This window comes from Octodon degus, unplaced genomic scaffold (assembly GCF_000260255.1).
Source record: "Octodon degus isolate 3935 unplaced genomic scaffold, OctDeg1.0 scaffold00005, whole genome shotgun sequence".
NCBI classification, from domain to species: Eukaryota; Metazoa; Chordata; class Mammalia; order Rodentia; family Octodontidae; genus Octodon; species Octodon degus.
The window spans coordinates 31,073,447-31,087,306 of record NW_004524581.1 but is presented as its reverse complement, the minus strand read 5'-3'; the positions used below and the strand labels follow the sequence as shown (position 1 = coordinate 31,087,306).

The 13,860-nt window shown below is 58.9% G+C and overlaps 3 protein-coding genes across 7 annotated transcripts; 2 read left to right on the top strand and 1 right to left on the bottom strand.

Moving 5' to 3' along the window:
* Nucleotides 1–26: 26 nt before the first annotated feature.
* Nucleotides 27–6,231, bottom strand: Rxrb (retinoid X receptor beta). 5 transcript variants are annotated; one of them, XM_023721016.1, is made up of 10 exons: nucleotides 5,789–6,193; nucleotides 4,870–5,114; nucleotides 4,233–4,389; nucleotides 3,743–3,922; nucleotides 2,534–2,706; nucleotides 2,036–2,165; nucleotides 1,704–1,836; nucleotides 1,497–1,600; nucleotides 1,135–1,215; nucleotides 27–1,032 (listed from the first exon to the last, which is right to left on the bottom strand). In XM_023721016.1, exons 1-10 carry the CDS (start codon nucleotides 6,018–6,020, stop codon nucleotides 752–754), a joined length of 1,716 nt encoding a protein of 571 aa, XP_023576784.1. In that variant the 5' UTR covers nucleotides 6,021–6,193; the 3' UTR covers nucleotides 27–751. The 5 variants fall into 5 exon arrangements, with proteins under 5 accessions (XP_023576784.1, XP_023576789.1, XP_023576795.1 ...); XM_023721021.1 differs by having other exon boundaries at nucleotides 1,497–1,588; nucleotides 5,789–6,191; XM_023721027.1 differs by lacking the exon at nucleotides 5,789–6,193 and adding an exon at nucleotides 5,438–5,701.
* Nucleotides 6,232–6,371: 140 nt separating this feature from the next.
* Nucleotides 6,372–10,295, top strand: Slc39a7 (solute carrier family 39 member 7). The gene is made up of 8 exons (XM_004624251.2): nucleotides 6,372–6,484; nucleotides 6,770–7,178; nucleotides 7,266–7,434; nucleotides 7,649–7,702; nucleotides 7,836–7,994; nucleotides 8,139–8,279; nucleotides 8,458–8,654; nucleotides 9,465–10,295. The coding sequence occupies exons 2-8, from the start codon at nucleotides 6,774–6,776 to the stop codon at nucleotides 9,735–9,737; spliced, it is 1,398 nt and encodes a 465-aa protein (XP_004624308.1). The 5' UTR covers nucleotides 6,372–6,484; nucleotides 6,770–6,773; the 3' UTR covers nucleotides 9,738–10,295.
* A 221-nt stretch (nucleotides 10,296–10,516) lies between these two features.
* Hsd17b8 (hydroxysteroid 17-beta dehydrogenase 8) lies at nucleotides 10,517–12,582 on the top strand. Its single transcript, XM_004624250.1, has 9 exons — nucleotides 10,517–10,577; nucleotides 10,744–10,961; nucleotides 11,055–11,171; nucleotides 11,279–11,371; nucleotides 11,463–11,548; nucleotides 11,650–11,734; nucleotides 11,926–11,968; nucleotides 12,131–12,205; nucleotides 12,390–12,582. The coding sequence occupies exons 1-9, from the start codon at nucleotides 10,532–10,534 to the stop codon at nucleotides 12,404–12,406; spliced, it is 780 nt and encodes a 259-aa protein (XP_004624307.1). The 5' UTR covers nucleotides 10,517–10,531; the 3' UTR covers nucleotides 12,407–12,582.
* The last annotated feature ends 1,278 nt before the right edge of the window (nucleotides 12,583–13,860 follow it).

The following is a 13,860-nucleotide window of genomic DNA, read 5'->3' as shown; positions in this document are numbered from 1 at the left end:
TCAGTCCAGACACCAGCAAGTTTAATTTGAAAGCGATTTTATGTGTGAGGAAGGGAGAAAGGACCCCAAGAACAGATGCAGGGCAAACCTCATGCACCTCAGGCTCTGCAGGCTGGGGTCCCTGCAGCCATGGGCTGGAGCAGCGCTAAGGACCAGGACCTCCGCTGCCCACTGACCTGCTGCGATCCGGGGGCCTTCCCAGCCCACACAGGAGTGTGAGGAAAGCTGGGCCTGGGGCCCAGGCTGACCTCAGCCACCATGCCCAAGCCCCAGGCCAGCACAGGCATCTCAGCTGGGCTGGGAAAGTACAGTACTTCTTTGAGTCTAACCACGAGTCCCACCCTCAGAGTGAATTAAAAATACACAGGTTCCTGCATCGCAGGGCCCCGCACCACCAGCACCCCTGCTTCTGTCAGACTGCAGGTGAGGCACCATCACGCAGTCCAGACAGGTCTCCACCACAGCTCCTCCCCTCCCAGAGCCCCTACCTGCTGGGGCTGGAAGCCAGACGGCCTCTAGGGCCCTACGTCCACATCCATCAGTTTGGGGGGCCTGCCCCCAACTCCCATCCCCTGGAGAGTTCCCCATCTTGGCTCTCAGATGGAATTGAGGCCAAGTGAAAAGGAAGCAGGGTCCTCAGAGCACAGCCAGTGCTATGTGCTGGAGAAAGGAGGGGTGATATTCACCCCAAACCATGGGAGACCGCAAAAATCCCGAGACTCAAGACCCCAAAAAGATGTCACAGGGATCTTCAGTCCCCTCTGACTTGGGCTGAGGATCCTGTGTGCCAATCTGCTTGCTTGAGGCTGGGTCTGGGAACGTGGCCCCTCCCCTCTGCCCCAGGGAGTCCTCCTGGAAGGTGCCCCTCCGTTGTGAGGGGGTGCTCAGGCCAGCTGGTGGGGTGCCTCAAGCATCTCCATGAGGAAAGTGTCGATGGGGGTGTCACCAATGAGCTTGAAGAAGAACAGGTGCTCGAGACACTTAAGGCCAATAGACCGGAGAGCAGGAAGACGCAGCAGCAGCTTAGCAAACCTGAGGTGGAGCAGGAAAAAAGAATGAAGAAAGAGGCACAGACCAGCCCCGCACCCCTCCCACCCACCCTACCTCCATGCTGGGGTCCTCCAAGCCCCTCACCGTCCCTGCTGCTCAGGGTACTTCTGTTTGCAGTAGGTCTCCAGCGACGCGTACACTTTCTCCCGCAAGATCTCCACCTCGCTGGGGTTGGAGAGGCCCTTGGCATCTGGCCCGGCAGGGAAGACAGGACAGACGCAGGTGGGGCCCCAGGGCGCCCCTTTAGGCTTTGTGGCTGGGCCTCTGCCTGATGGCAGACCCAGTGGGTTGTGGGAAGGGAGCAGAGGGCAAGGATCTGCTAGTAGTTCTGCTTCTGCCCACTGGGAGGTTCTGGGCTGAGGGTCTTACTGAGGGGACAGCTGGGTATCTTAGGAGCCTCCAGAGCAGAGGTGGCTCCAAGATGGCCTTGGTGGCAGTGCTCTTACCTGGGTTAAACAGAATGATTGCCCGCAGGCAGCCAAGCTCTGTCTTGTCCATCCTCATGTCACGCATTTTGGACACTAGCTCTGTCAGCACCCTGGAGAGGGACCTGCAGGTCACTCAAAGGTCACAGCTCAGCCAGCCTTGGACCTGGACCAGCCTACAGCCCCACCCCCTCAACCAAGAGGCCAGCCCAGGCCAGATCCACTGACCGGTCGAAGATGGCTCCCACGCCTGCGGAATGGGCTGAGTTTCGATGTACATGGAGACCCGTAGCAAGAAGGATGCCATCCCGGACATCAATGGACCGGTGGGAAAAGGAGGCAATGAGGAGCTCATTCCAGCCTAGGTGGGGCAGCAGGGTCAGGAGCCAGAGATCAGGCCACGGGGTCAAGGCCCAGCAGGGGAAGAGAGGGAAAGGGGTGGTCAGACCAGCACACATGGCTCCTTGAGTATATAAGTTAAGGCCACTGGGGTTACTGGAGGTCAGAAGGCCAGAGAAGGGTCAAATGTCAAGAGGTCAAGGGGCTTCAAGGTCACTGACCTGCCCGAAGCAATATGACCTGGTCATCCAGAGGCAACGAAGAAAAGTGGGGAATCCTCTTTGCCCACTCAACAAGGGTGAACAGCTGTTTGTCAGCTGCCTGACAGATGTTAGTCACAGGGTCATTTGGCTGCAGGGAAAAGGGATAAGATTTATGAACGGTCTGGTAGTAGGCTGGATGCACTCCTTGTAAGATTTGACACCCATCCTTAGATACAATCTTCCTGGTGCCCATCCAAAGCAAACCCTATCAATTGGGCTTCTCTTCTAGCATTCGCGTAAACAAGTATTTCTTTGGGACCAGCCTGTGTCTCTTCCACTGGGAGTGTGGATAGAGGGAGTGGCACACCCACCTCAGGGCTTGTAAGGCTGAGGTGACTCCATCCATCCCAGGCAGTGTGGAGAGTACAAAGGAGACCAGTGGGGACACAGGACAGACCTAGACTCCCTCCCTGCAACCCCGGCCACAAAGGAGAAGAGGTCAATGCCATCACTCACACTGCTGCCGCTACCCCCGGTTCCCCCGGGACCCTCAACACCCTGGTCACTCTTCTGCTCCACAGCAAGCTCTGCTTCCAGGATCCTGTCCACGGGCATCTCCTCGGGGGCTCCTCCAGCACCCTCCCCATCCCCGTCCTTGTCCTTCCCTCGCTGCCGCTCCTCCTGTACCGCTGCAGGGTGGGGACGGGAGAAGAGAAAACAGAACAGTAAGCGCCAAACATGGGGATCCTGAGAGATTCTGGAGTCTTACCAGGGCCCACTGTCTCCTGGGAGATATTTATTGCAACTGGGGGTTCTCTAGGAAAGGTGGACCAGGGCAGTCCACAAGCAGAGGTTACAGAAGGACAGATGTGATGCGCGTGGGAAGAAGAGGGCTAAGGAAGTGGGGAGGAAGCCAGCGCTTGAGCAGAGGGCCGCCTGGGCAGCAGGAGATGGCCCGTGTGCTGTAACAGCCACCGGAACCCTAACGACACTGCAGCTCTGTTGTCACCTTTAGAGATGAAGAACTTGGGGCTCAGAAAGGTTAGACAGTTTGTCTAAGTTCACACAATACCTTACAAGCCCCGGATCTGAACCCATGCCTGCATGACGGCAATTTCTGCACTCTCTGACTCGCTAAAGTGTCGCAGCAGAAACGAATACTGGCCTGGGAATCCAGAGATTGGGTTCTGATCCTGGCCTATCGGCCCTCTGCCGGCACTGGGGACCCTGGGAAAGCTGGGCCTCAGGCCCCTCCCCTGAAAAGGAGGGAGTTCATAAACTCTAAAGTGCTTCTCTCAGAACTCTAGGACCAGAAAAGATGGAGATGCAGTAGGAAGGAGGGAAGGCAACCCCTAAGCTTCCAGTGAAGTCTGCAGCTTAAGAAACTTGAGCCCAGATGTCAGAGGAAAGGTCACAGAGAACGGGAAGTCAGAGACCAGAGAAGAGTATGGGACGGGAGAGGAGGAACTGCTTAGATCAGAGGCGACACAGGCCATCCTCACTGAGAGAGGGAGCCTACCCTAGGGGGTGGGGAGCTGGTGTAGGCCAAAGAGAGAACCACTCCGAGGAAAGCCAAGGGCAGACCAGAGCAGGGTGCCAGGGGAAGCGCTAAGGAGAGGGATGCACAAACATCACCCACTGGAGGGCAGAGCCAACAGTACCGCATCCCGGACAGGGCCACAAGCCCAAGTGCCTTCAGCCTCGCTGTGTGGAGTGGGTCCTTACCCTCCCTCTTCATGCCAGTAGCCAGGCACTTCTGGTAGCGGCAGTACTGACAGCGGTTCCGCTGGCGCTTGTCCACCGTACAGTCTTTGTTGTCCCGGCATGAATAAGTTAAGTCCTTGCGGATGGTGCGCTTGAAGAAGCCCTTGCAGCCCTCGCAGCTGTAAACCCCATAGTGTTTACCTGCACGGGAAGGGGAACCGCAGGAAGAAGGCTGCGTGGGCACCTCCTCACTACGGCCCAGCTCCCCCAAGCCAGATTTAGTTCAAGTCCTGCTGGTGTTTGCCAGATACAGAGAGGAGGAACCAAGGAGTTGTGGCCACCCCCACTCTCTGTCAGAAGTGCCACAGTAGCTCCTGTCCCTCTGACTACTTTTCCTCCATCCCACCTGATCCTCCTTAGCGCCCCCAGCCTCTCAACCCCCAGAGCCAGGCATTCCCACCAGTGCTAACTGGCCCAGACTTCCTCTGTGCCTACATGTTGAACCCCATACCTGAGCTTCGGTCCCCGCAGATGGCACACAGCCGTTTGCCAGCCCCAGGGCCACCTGGAGGGGGTGGACAGTGCAGGCCCCGGACCCCTAAGACTGGTGGCTTCACATCTTCAGGGGTGCCAGCCCCAGCCCCAGGGAGCGACACTGTTGAGTTAATCTGAGGTAGGGGAAACAGGGAAGTTACAGGGAGACACACTGGAAAGGAGAATCTCTCAGAGGTCACAGAGATCACTTCCCACCACTAGGCGGGGCCCTGCACTGCACATTCCAGAAGGCATTGGCTACACTGCAGTCTTCTGGAAGGGCCACGCACTGACCGCACAACCTCAAGGAGAACAGACAGAAAGTTCTCCCGGAAACCAGCAACACAGCGGCCCTGAAGGGCATGTGTCTTGGAAGGGCAGATAGGATCAAATGGGCAGACAATCACTGGTAGCTGAAAAGAGTAGTAAAGGTATTAAGGGTATTAAATAGTTAAATAAAACGAATGAAGGAGGAAGTATGCACATCAGCTACCTCAGCGCTACTACAGAACTAGGGGACCGGAAGATCCCCAGGCTGCGAGGAAGTTCAAAAAGAATCAAGGGTTACAAGGCAGTGAAAGTGGGCGGACAATAGATGGGTCACAATCTCTCACCTGGGGGCTGCTGACAGGCCCGGAGAATCCTGGGGGAGCTGGAGGGGGCAGGCCAGGCGACCCCATGGAAGAACTGATGACCGGGAAGGGGGAACCCAGCGGAGGGGGTGGCATTGGAGGTGGGGGTGGGGCCCCAGAGCCTCCAAGGGATGAGGCTGAAGGGGGTAGGGGAGGTCCAGAAGGGGAAGAGGGAGGGACCCCCTGGGAATGGGGGTTTGGAGAGGAGCTGTCCGGGCTTCTGGAATCTGAGAGAGGGGTACACACAGCACAGAGAGACACACAGAGACAGGAGAGAGTATGAGTCTCCAATCATTCAGCTGGAAACTTTAACTCTCCAAACCCCCCACCTCACCCCGACCCCACCCCAGGCCCGCCATGCCCGAATCCAGCAATACTCCCAGCTGTCAAACAGTTTAACTCCTGCGGTAGGAACCGGGGTTAACTAAAGAGGGCAGTTCAGACAAGGAAACACTGCGAGCAAAGGTCTGAATGAACGCAGGTCGCACCAAGCCGACCTGCGCCGTGGGTGGGGCGGCACGTGGGGTTTGCCACCCAACCCCTCCATTACCAGCTGAGAACCCAGAAGCCAGAGTGTGCAGGGCAAAGAGGCGAAAGAGACCCTGCTAGGCAGCAGGAGCTGCCTTCCAAAGTCCAGAGGTCGAAAGCTCGAGGCGAACCGTGTCCTTCCCACGCCCCGGACCTCGGGCGCGGGCCCTTGGACGGCCTCGCCCGGCTGGGAGGGCGACAGCTCCCCCTGCCCGCGCCGCCCCGCCCCGGGGGGAGGGCGCTGAGGCCTCGGGAGGGCGAGGACGCGTGTTTACAAACAAGGGGGCGGGAGCGCCGGGGACGCGCGGGGCGGTGGGGGAGGGGTGCGGGAGCGCGGTCGGCGGCTCGCCCGCCCGTCCTCTCGGACACTCACCCCGCCCGCTGTCGCCCATCCCGTCCCGTCCAGCCTCTCCCGGCTCCGGCTCCGGGGTTTGTTGTCCTCCGGCCGCCGCCGCCGCCGCCGCCGCCGCGGGATCCAGCCAGAGCCGCCGCCGCCGCCACCGGGACGCGACCCCACAATGCATCTCTTTTCGCACCCCCACTGGCCCACACTGCCCTGCGGCATGCCGCTGGGGGAGGAATGGCGGGCGGGCGGCCCAGGACATGACTCCCGGCTGAGTGGACGGGCGGCGGAGAGGTGCCGGGATCCCCGGGGACCGGCCGGGGAACTAGCTGAGCACGAAGAAGGCCTGGAGGAAGCGCCTCTGGCCTGGCTCGGGCCGCACTAAGCGCCTCGCTGGGCTCGGTACCAAAATGACAGCGCCACTGCGGCAGCCATCTTTGTACAGACGGGAAGTCTCGTCGCTAGTTCCGCCCCCTCGCCTAGTTGGAAACCGAGCCGGCCTTCTCCTCCGGCCTGTTAGCCGGCCTCGCGCACCCTCCCCTCGGGTAACCTCACGCTCGCGCACGCGCGCTGGTGCTGTAGGGCTCCGCTTCTCCCAGGGGGCTGCCATATTGGTAAAGGGACAGTATTGGGGCGGAGGGAGAACGGAACTTCCGGCTCACGCGCGAGATAGAGGCGTGACTGCCACGTCCGTACAGACCGGGAAAGGAGAGGACCCCGGAGCCGGTGAGGATTCCCTGCTTTTCCCTGCTATTTCAGGCCTTTTCCCCACCTAATGGGTCATAGAGACGAGGGCCCAGAGAGTCCATAAAGTGACCATTTAAAGGCTAGAGCGGTTGGGGGGGGCGCATCGGGGAGGCGTTCGGGATAAAAAGAACGGGTTTTGGAAACATTGTGGGTGGGGACGGAATGGAATGCGGGAGCAGTCCACAGTCGTGGACAGAGGGCACGCGCGGGTTAAAGCGGAATTGAGAGTCAAAGTGGAATCACTGTCTCTGTCCGTATGGTCAGCGTGATGGCCAGAGGCCTGCGGGCCCCACACTGGGTGGCAGTGGGACTGCTGACCTGGGAAGCCTTGGGGCTGCTGGTGGCTGGACACGGGGCTCACGGTGACTCGCATAAGGACGTGCAAGAGGATTTCCATGGCCACGGGCACTCACAAGAGGATTTCCACCATGGACACAGTCATGCTCATGGCCACGGCCATACTCATGAGAGCATCTGGCATGGGCACACCCACGGGCACGACCATGGACATTCACATGGGGACTTGCACCATGGCCACAGCCATGGCCACTCTCATGAGGACCCGCACCACAGAGGACATGGATCAGACCACGAACATAGCCATAGAGGCTATGGGGAACCTGGGTCCCCAGGCATCAAGCATGACCTGGACACTGTCACACTGTGGGCCTATGTAAGTCCCCAGGGGATGGGGGAGAGGGGGACTGGTTTTGTATCGTTGAGAAACTCTGCAACATTGATCCCTACTTCCCTTCACCAGGCACTGGGGGCCACAGTGCTGATCTCAGCAGCTCCATTTTTCGTCCTCTTCCTCATCCCAGTAGAGTCAAACTCCCCGCGACATCGCTCTCTGCTCCAGATCTTGCTCAGTTTTGCTTCTGGGGGGCTCCTGGGAGATGCCTTCCTGCACCTTATCCCTCATGCCCTGGGTAAGTAATCTCTGCACCGTGCTTCAGTGTTTAGATTGTAAGATTCCTCTCTCCTTTGTGACCCCACCCCAGCCCTTGGGTGAGGTACTCAGCACTGTGTAGTATCACAGCTATAGGGGTGACACATATAGTAAAGTGGCAGTGGAAGAATGGGACTTCCTGTTCTCAAGGTAGTCCCTCGCCCTCAGCTTGCTTTGTTTCTTCCTTCCTACAGAACCTCATGCTCACCACACACTGGAGCAGCCTGGACATGGACACTCGCACAGCGGTGAGGACATGGCTACCAGGGCCAGGATGCTGGGGAACATCTCTTCCTATGCTTTTATCTCCTGCACTTGAGGAGTCCACAATACCCTGGAATGGGATCCCATTCCCCTTAATGTCTCTGCCTCTATTCCTAGGCCAGGGCCCCGTTCTGTCTGTGGGGCTGTGGGTTCTCAGTGGAATTGTTGCCTTCCTGGTGGTGGAGAAATTTGTGAGACATGTGAAAGGAGGACATGGACACAGTCATGGACATGGACACAGTCATGCACACAGAAGCCGTGGACATGAAAAGCAGGGTGAGCCCAAGAGCAGCTGCACCAAAAACCACCTTGACCTCTTAGAATCGCCTCATGTTATGAGCGGCAAGCGTGCAGCCTTCCCTTTAGGACACGTTAGAACATTTTTGTTCTCCGTTTTGTCCAACTCCTTTCTTCCCTCAGAGCATCCTGCAAAGGAGAAACCCAGTTCCGAGGAAGAAGAAAAGGAAGCAGGAGGGTTGCGGAAGAGGAGAGGAGGGAACACCAGGCCCAAAGATGGCTCCACAAGTCCTCAGAATCCCAAAGAGGAAAAAACAGGTTCAGGTAAGGGCCAGGGTCATCGTGGCTGGAGTGTGTGCTGTGGGTGATGCCAGCTGTCAGGGAAACGCCGAGGGACTGCTCGGGAAGCCGTCTCAGAGGGGAAATGCGACAGTGGCGGAGCAGGACTGGGGCTGGTGGTAACCAAATTCCCTGACAGTTTTTTCTTCCTCTCCTGTACAAGACCTGCGTGTGTCTGGGTACCTGAACTTGGCTGCCGACTTTGCACACAACTTCACCGATGGGCTGGCCATTGGTGCATCCTTCCGTGGGGGCCGAGGGCTGGGCCTCCTGACCACAGTAACTGTCCTCCTACATGAAGTGCCCCATGAGGTCGGAGACTTTGCCATCTTGGTCCAGTCTGGCTGCAGCAAAAAGCAGGTTGGTGAGATGTCCAGCAAACAGAGTTGCCATCAGTACACGTCCCTGCTCACACACTGCGAGCCCAAGGCTGCCTGTCACGAGCTCCACACGAGCTATGCTGCTCCTGAGAATGCATCACTAGGAGTGACAGGGAAGAGCTTCTTTACCCTGCTGCTCAGTTCTTTGTTTTGTTTTATTTTTTGCAGTACTGGAGATCAAACCCACGGCCTTTCACTTAACTGCATTTCCAGCCCTTTTTACTTCTTTGAGATAGGATCTTGCTGAATTGCCCAGGTTGGCCTTGAACTTGAGATCCTCCAGGCTCAGCCTCTCAGAGTGCTGAGATTCTAAGCCACTGTGCCCAACCTACCTCAGTATTTCTCGAAATTTGGTCTGTAAACCATCTGGATGGTTTATGATGAAGTCTTACAAATACATCCACTTACTCAATCAGAGTTCTAAGGAAAGAACCTCCTGGATGTTTTAAGAGTTTTCAGGGCTGGTGAGATGGCTCAGTGGTCTAAAGCACCTACTTAAAACAAAGCTTAGCAAAGCACAGGGACCGCGGTTCAATCCCCCAGCACCACATGCCAGCCCGCCCCACCCCCTGGTGGGCTGAGCTGGCCACACACACGTAAATAAATAAATTTTTTTTTTAAAATTAAAAAAAAAAAGAGTTTTCAGGAAACGTGCATTGCAGAAGCCCCCTCCCTTTTCTAGCTGGCTTTTTAGTTTGCAAACACATGTGCTCCATACCTGCGCAGCCACGTCTAAACCACTGCTCATCCTTAGCTGTTGCTGAGTGCCTGTCTCTTTCCTGCCCACTAGGCGATGCGTCTACAGCTACTGACTGCAGTAGGGGCACTGGCAGGCGCAGCCTGTGCCCTTCTCACCGAAGGAGGGGCAGTGGGCAGTGCAGTTGCTGGTGGTACTGGTCCCGGCTGGGTTCTGCCATTCACTGCTGGTGGTTTTATCTACGTGGCAACAGTGTCCGTGTTGCCTGAGCTGTTGAGGGAAGCATCACCTTTGCAGTCACTTCTGGAGGTGCTGGGGCTGCTGGGGGGAGTCCTCATGATGGTGCTGATTGCCCACCTGGAGTGAGGGGTGGGAGACAGCGTCCCCACCCACCCTGCTCCAGACCTCTTCCCTTAACTCCAGGGCAGGGGCCTGGGGGTGCTGGAGGCCCTGGGCAGGAACATCAGCCACAGTAATGTGTTGAAACCTAAGAGAGTGGCTACTTGGGCATCAGAGGGGCTGTGGGGCTGAGAGGCAGGAGGGACCAGTGGGGAGCACTGCCTGACCATATTGTTACCTTGGGGGTATGGGAGGCCATGAAGAAGACTAAAGGGACAGAAGTGACAATAGATAACCGGTGGCTGCAGCCCCACTTACTTTCAGAGGACCACGCTGCCACATATGGTTCTCCAAGGTCCACCTTCCTTCGGTGGATAGTCAGGGAAGACCAGAGCGCTGAACAGAGAGTCTAACAAGGAGTCCGGAGTAAACATCAATCGTGCATCCTGATTTTGGGGTGATTTGGGGTCGGGGTGGGAGAGGGTTAGTTGGCCTGATTTGTTTCTATTCATTTTTTTATATCACTGTTTAAATCGAGGGAGAAGGGTAGTGACTGGAAATAAAGTTCTTGGCTTTTCCGCCCCATATGCAGTCTTTGTCTCTTTGGGGGGGTAATGGGGCCTTGTGGTTCCCCCCCATTGCCCAGGCCCGGAGTGCTGGCCTCTGGCCACGCCCCCACGCTGGGAGGTCGGCCGGCGCTTGTGACCGCAGATGGCCCAGGGCTGGTGTGGCTTCTATTGGCCACAGCTTGGCCTTTGCTACACCCCCCGTGCGCTCGCATTGGCCCAGGGTGCAGTGTGCCCGCCCACCCGCCGCCCGCCATGGCGACTCAGCTCCGGCTCCGCTCCGCGCTGGCCCTGGTCACAGGTTGAGGGGTCCTATCCTGGGGCGGGTTGGGTGCGGCGTGATATCAGAGGATGCACCCCCAGATCCTACAAGTCCCATGGCCTCTGACCCTTTGTCCGAATTTTACTACCCTTGCGTCCTGTGACCTCTGACCCCTACCCCCACCCCACGCGTCTCTCCCACCCAGGTGCGGGCAGCGGCATCGGCCGCGCGGTCTGTGCGCGCCTGGCCAGGGAAGGGGCCACGGTGGCCGCCTGTGACCTGGACGGGGCAGCAGCGCACCAGACGGTGCAGCTCCTGGGTGGGCTGGGGAGCGGTGAGGGGACTCCCTGCGGGAACCACACCGCCTTCCACGCTGACGTGTCTGAGGCCAGGGCTGCGAGGAGCCTGCTGCAACAAGTGCAGGTGAACGCCCGCGCCTTTGCCCGATAAAGCTCAAGCTGCCCTTCCACCCTGGCTCTTTGTGGTGTTTTCGTGCGTAACCTCCCCCTCCCGCAGGCCTGCTTCTGTCGCCCACCATCTGTCGTCGTGTCCTGTGCGGGCATCACCCGGGATGAGTTCCTGCTCCAAATGTCTGAGGATGACTGGGACAGAGTCATAGCTGTCAACCTCAAGGTGGTGACCTCTGAGCCTATAACTTATGCTACCCAACCCTGGAGGGCTGAGGAAGGCTGTCACCTCAGCTGATGGATCCTTTCCTCCTGTCACCCCTCTCCGGCCAGGGTATCTTCCTAGTTACTCAGGCTGCAGCGCAGGCCCTGGTGTCCAGTGGTAGTCATGGCTCCATCATCAACATCAGCAGCATCGTTGCGAAGGTCAGGTCAAGAGGGACAAGGTCAGCCGCCCAGTGGGCACAGAGCCAGGCCCCTGCTCGGGACTCACCCTACATCTCTGGTGCACCTGCAGGTGGGAAACATGGGGCAGACAAACTATGCAGCATCCAAAGCTGGAGTGATCGGGCTGACGCAGACTGCAGCCCGGGAGCTTGGACGGTGGGTTGGACCTTGGGGACTCTGACTTCACAGAGGCAGATAGGGACAGAGGGAGAGCTCAGGATCCTCACAAGAGTCAGCAGCCACTGTCCCTTCCACAGACACGGGATCCGCTGTAACTCTGTCCTCCCAGGGTTCATTGCAACACCTATGACTCAGAAAATGCCACAGAAAGTAAAGGACAAGGTAGGAGGCTAGGGGTGGAAGCAGAATGGATCAGAGACCCAACCTCTGGGCTGCAGAGACCACGCTGGGCACAGTGCCTGGCAAATAGGAAATGCTTCATAAATGTCTAAGGGACAGAGACAAAAGGGGGAAAGCAGGGTCTTCCAACAAGTGGATAGAAAACTTTCACCCGCATGAGTGTTTCCTTACAGGTGACCAGCATGATCCCGATGGGACACATGGGGCGCCCTGAGGGTGAGCACTGAGTGGGCTGGCTGTCCTGAGTGGGGAGCAGGGACCCCAAATGAGGAGAACCCAAGCACTGTGCTATCTCTGAGGGTAGCACCAAGCCTGGGGCCTGGTTAAGGCTGCTCAAGACCAAGGAAGTAAGTGGGACTCTGCCTGTCCTTTCTGTAGATGTGGCGGAGGTGGTTGCGTTCTTAGCCTCTGAAGATAGTGGATACATCACAGGGGCCTCAGTGGAAGTCACTGGTATGAGGCCCTCATGGGGAGGCAGAGGGCAGAGTGGCACCCAGACCAGATGGGAAAGCAAGCGAGGAGAGCCTGCAGCCCCTGGGAAGGGCACAGGGTCCCGAGGCCAGGCACACAAGTGGGCACCCCCAGTCTGCTTCTCTCTCCACCCATGCATCTGTCCCAACGTTTCTGCCCCTCCCAGGAGGTCTTTTCATGTAACTGCATCGAGGACCCTGGACTCTGCTCACTCCCCCACCACTCTGCCTGGCCTCCTGCTGATGAGGACTCTAAGTTCCCAGGCTACAAAGGGGTGGCAGGGTATGGCTCAGGAATGCTGAATATGGGAGGCAGGGGTGCTTGTGACCCTAATAAATTCCAAATCCTCTTCCCTGCCACCTCCGGTTCTTCTTGTGTCCAAACCCTCAGACCCTTCCCCACCTCCCCCTTTCCCTTTCCCTAAGGATTGTTCCCTTTCACTGCCTGGTCTCCCAGGGCAACCCCCGCCGCCGGGTGTGAGAGGAAAGTGTATGTCACTGTGTATGCGTGACATTCTGGGTCTTTCTGGAGGGAGGGGTTCTGGCCCACCCCCTTTCACTGGTTCAGAAGGCCAGTCCCCTTCCCCCAACTGCTTGGGTCCTTCTGGTCCTCAAGGGTGATTTGATCTTGGCCCCATCCTGGTGTCCAGCCTGGCCTTGGAAGGGGGTCTTGGAACAGGTGGCCCTCCCCCACCCCTCTCCTTTCTCTCAGTCACCCTCCCCTCTCTCTCCACCTTACAATAGCTGCAGCCGGCCTGGGGTCGGATGGGGGGGATTAGGGGAGGGGGCCGGGATTAGGGGAATGGACCAGCCGATGAAAGGGGCTGGAGGAGAGCAGAAGGGAGGGGGTTGGGAGGAGGAGGAGGAAGGGGAGGGGGTCCGCGCTAATCGACTCTGGCGCCCACATAAGGACTGGCCACGGACAGAAGGAGAGGACAGGGAAGTAGGGGGGAACTGGGGTGGGGGTCGAGGGGACCCGCTGCTGACTTGTCCCAGAGGCAGGCCACCCCCTGGCAGCTTCAGCTGAAGTCCTAGAGCCCCACCTCAGACTAGCGGCCGATCGCCCGTCACGGTCGCTTTTCCCGGTATCCCTCTCACTCCTTGCCCTCAGCGGGGATGGCTCTGCTCCTTCCCCTCCTCTCTCTGGCCTCCTTCCTCTCCTCGGGTCCCGAAGAGGCCGCTGCCCACTCGCACCGCACACTGCGCCCCTCGAGCCCCCCACCCCCAGCGCACGCCCCACCCCGCGGGGCCCCGTCGCGCGTGTGTCCCCGCTTCCGCGCGGCCCCGGTCCTCCCGCGCACCCTCCCCGTCCGGGCCGCGGCTCCTGATTGTCCAAACGCAATTCTCGAGTCTCCGGCTCCGGCCGAGAGTTGGGTTTGGACGTCCCGAGCCGCCGCCCCCAGACCTCGAGGGGAGAGCGGGTCGAAGGGCGCAGGGGGCACCGCGGGGCCGGGCACTCGGGACTCGAGGGCAGAGCGAAGACTTCCCCGGGATCCCGCGCCGGGCCGCGAAGTTGTGTGGGGGTGGGGACGGGGGGCCGCAGAGCGGGGGCGGGGGCCGCAGAGCGGGGGCGCGGCCCCTCGCCCGGGACTCGGTCCCCTCGCGGGTCCGGCGACCCCAGGCCCCGCCCTCCGGCCC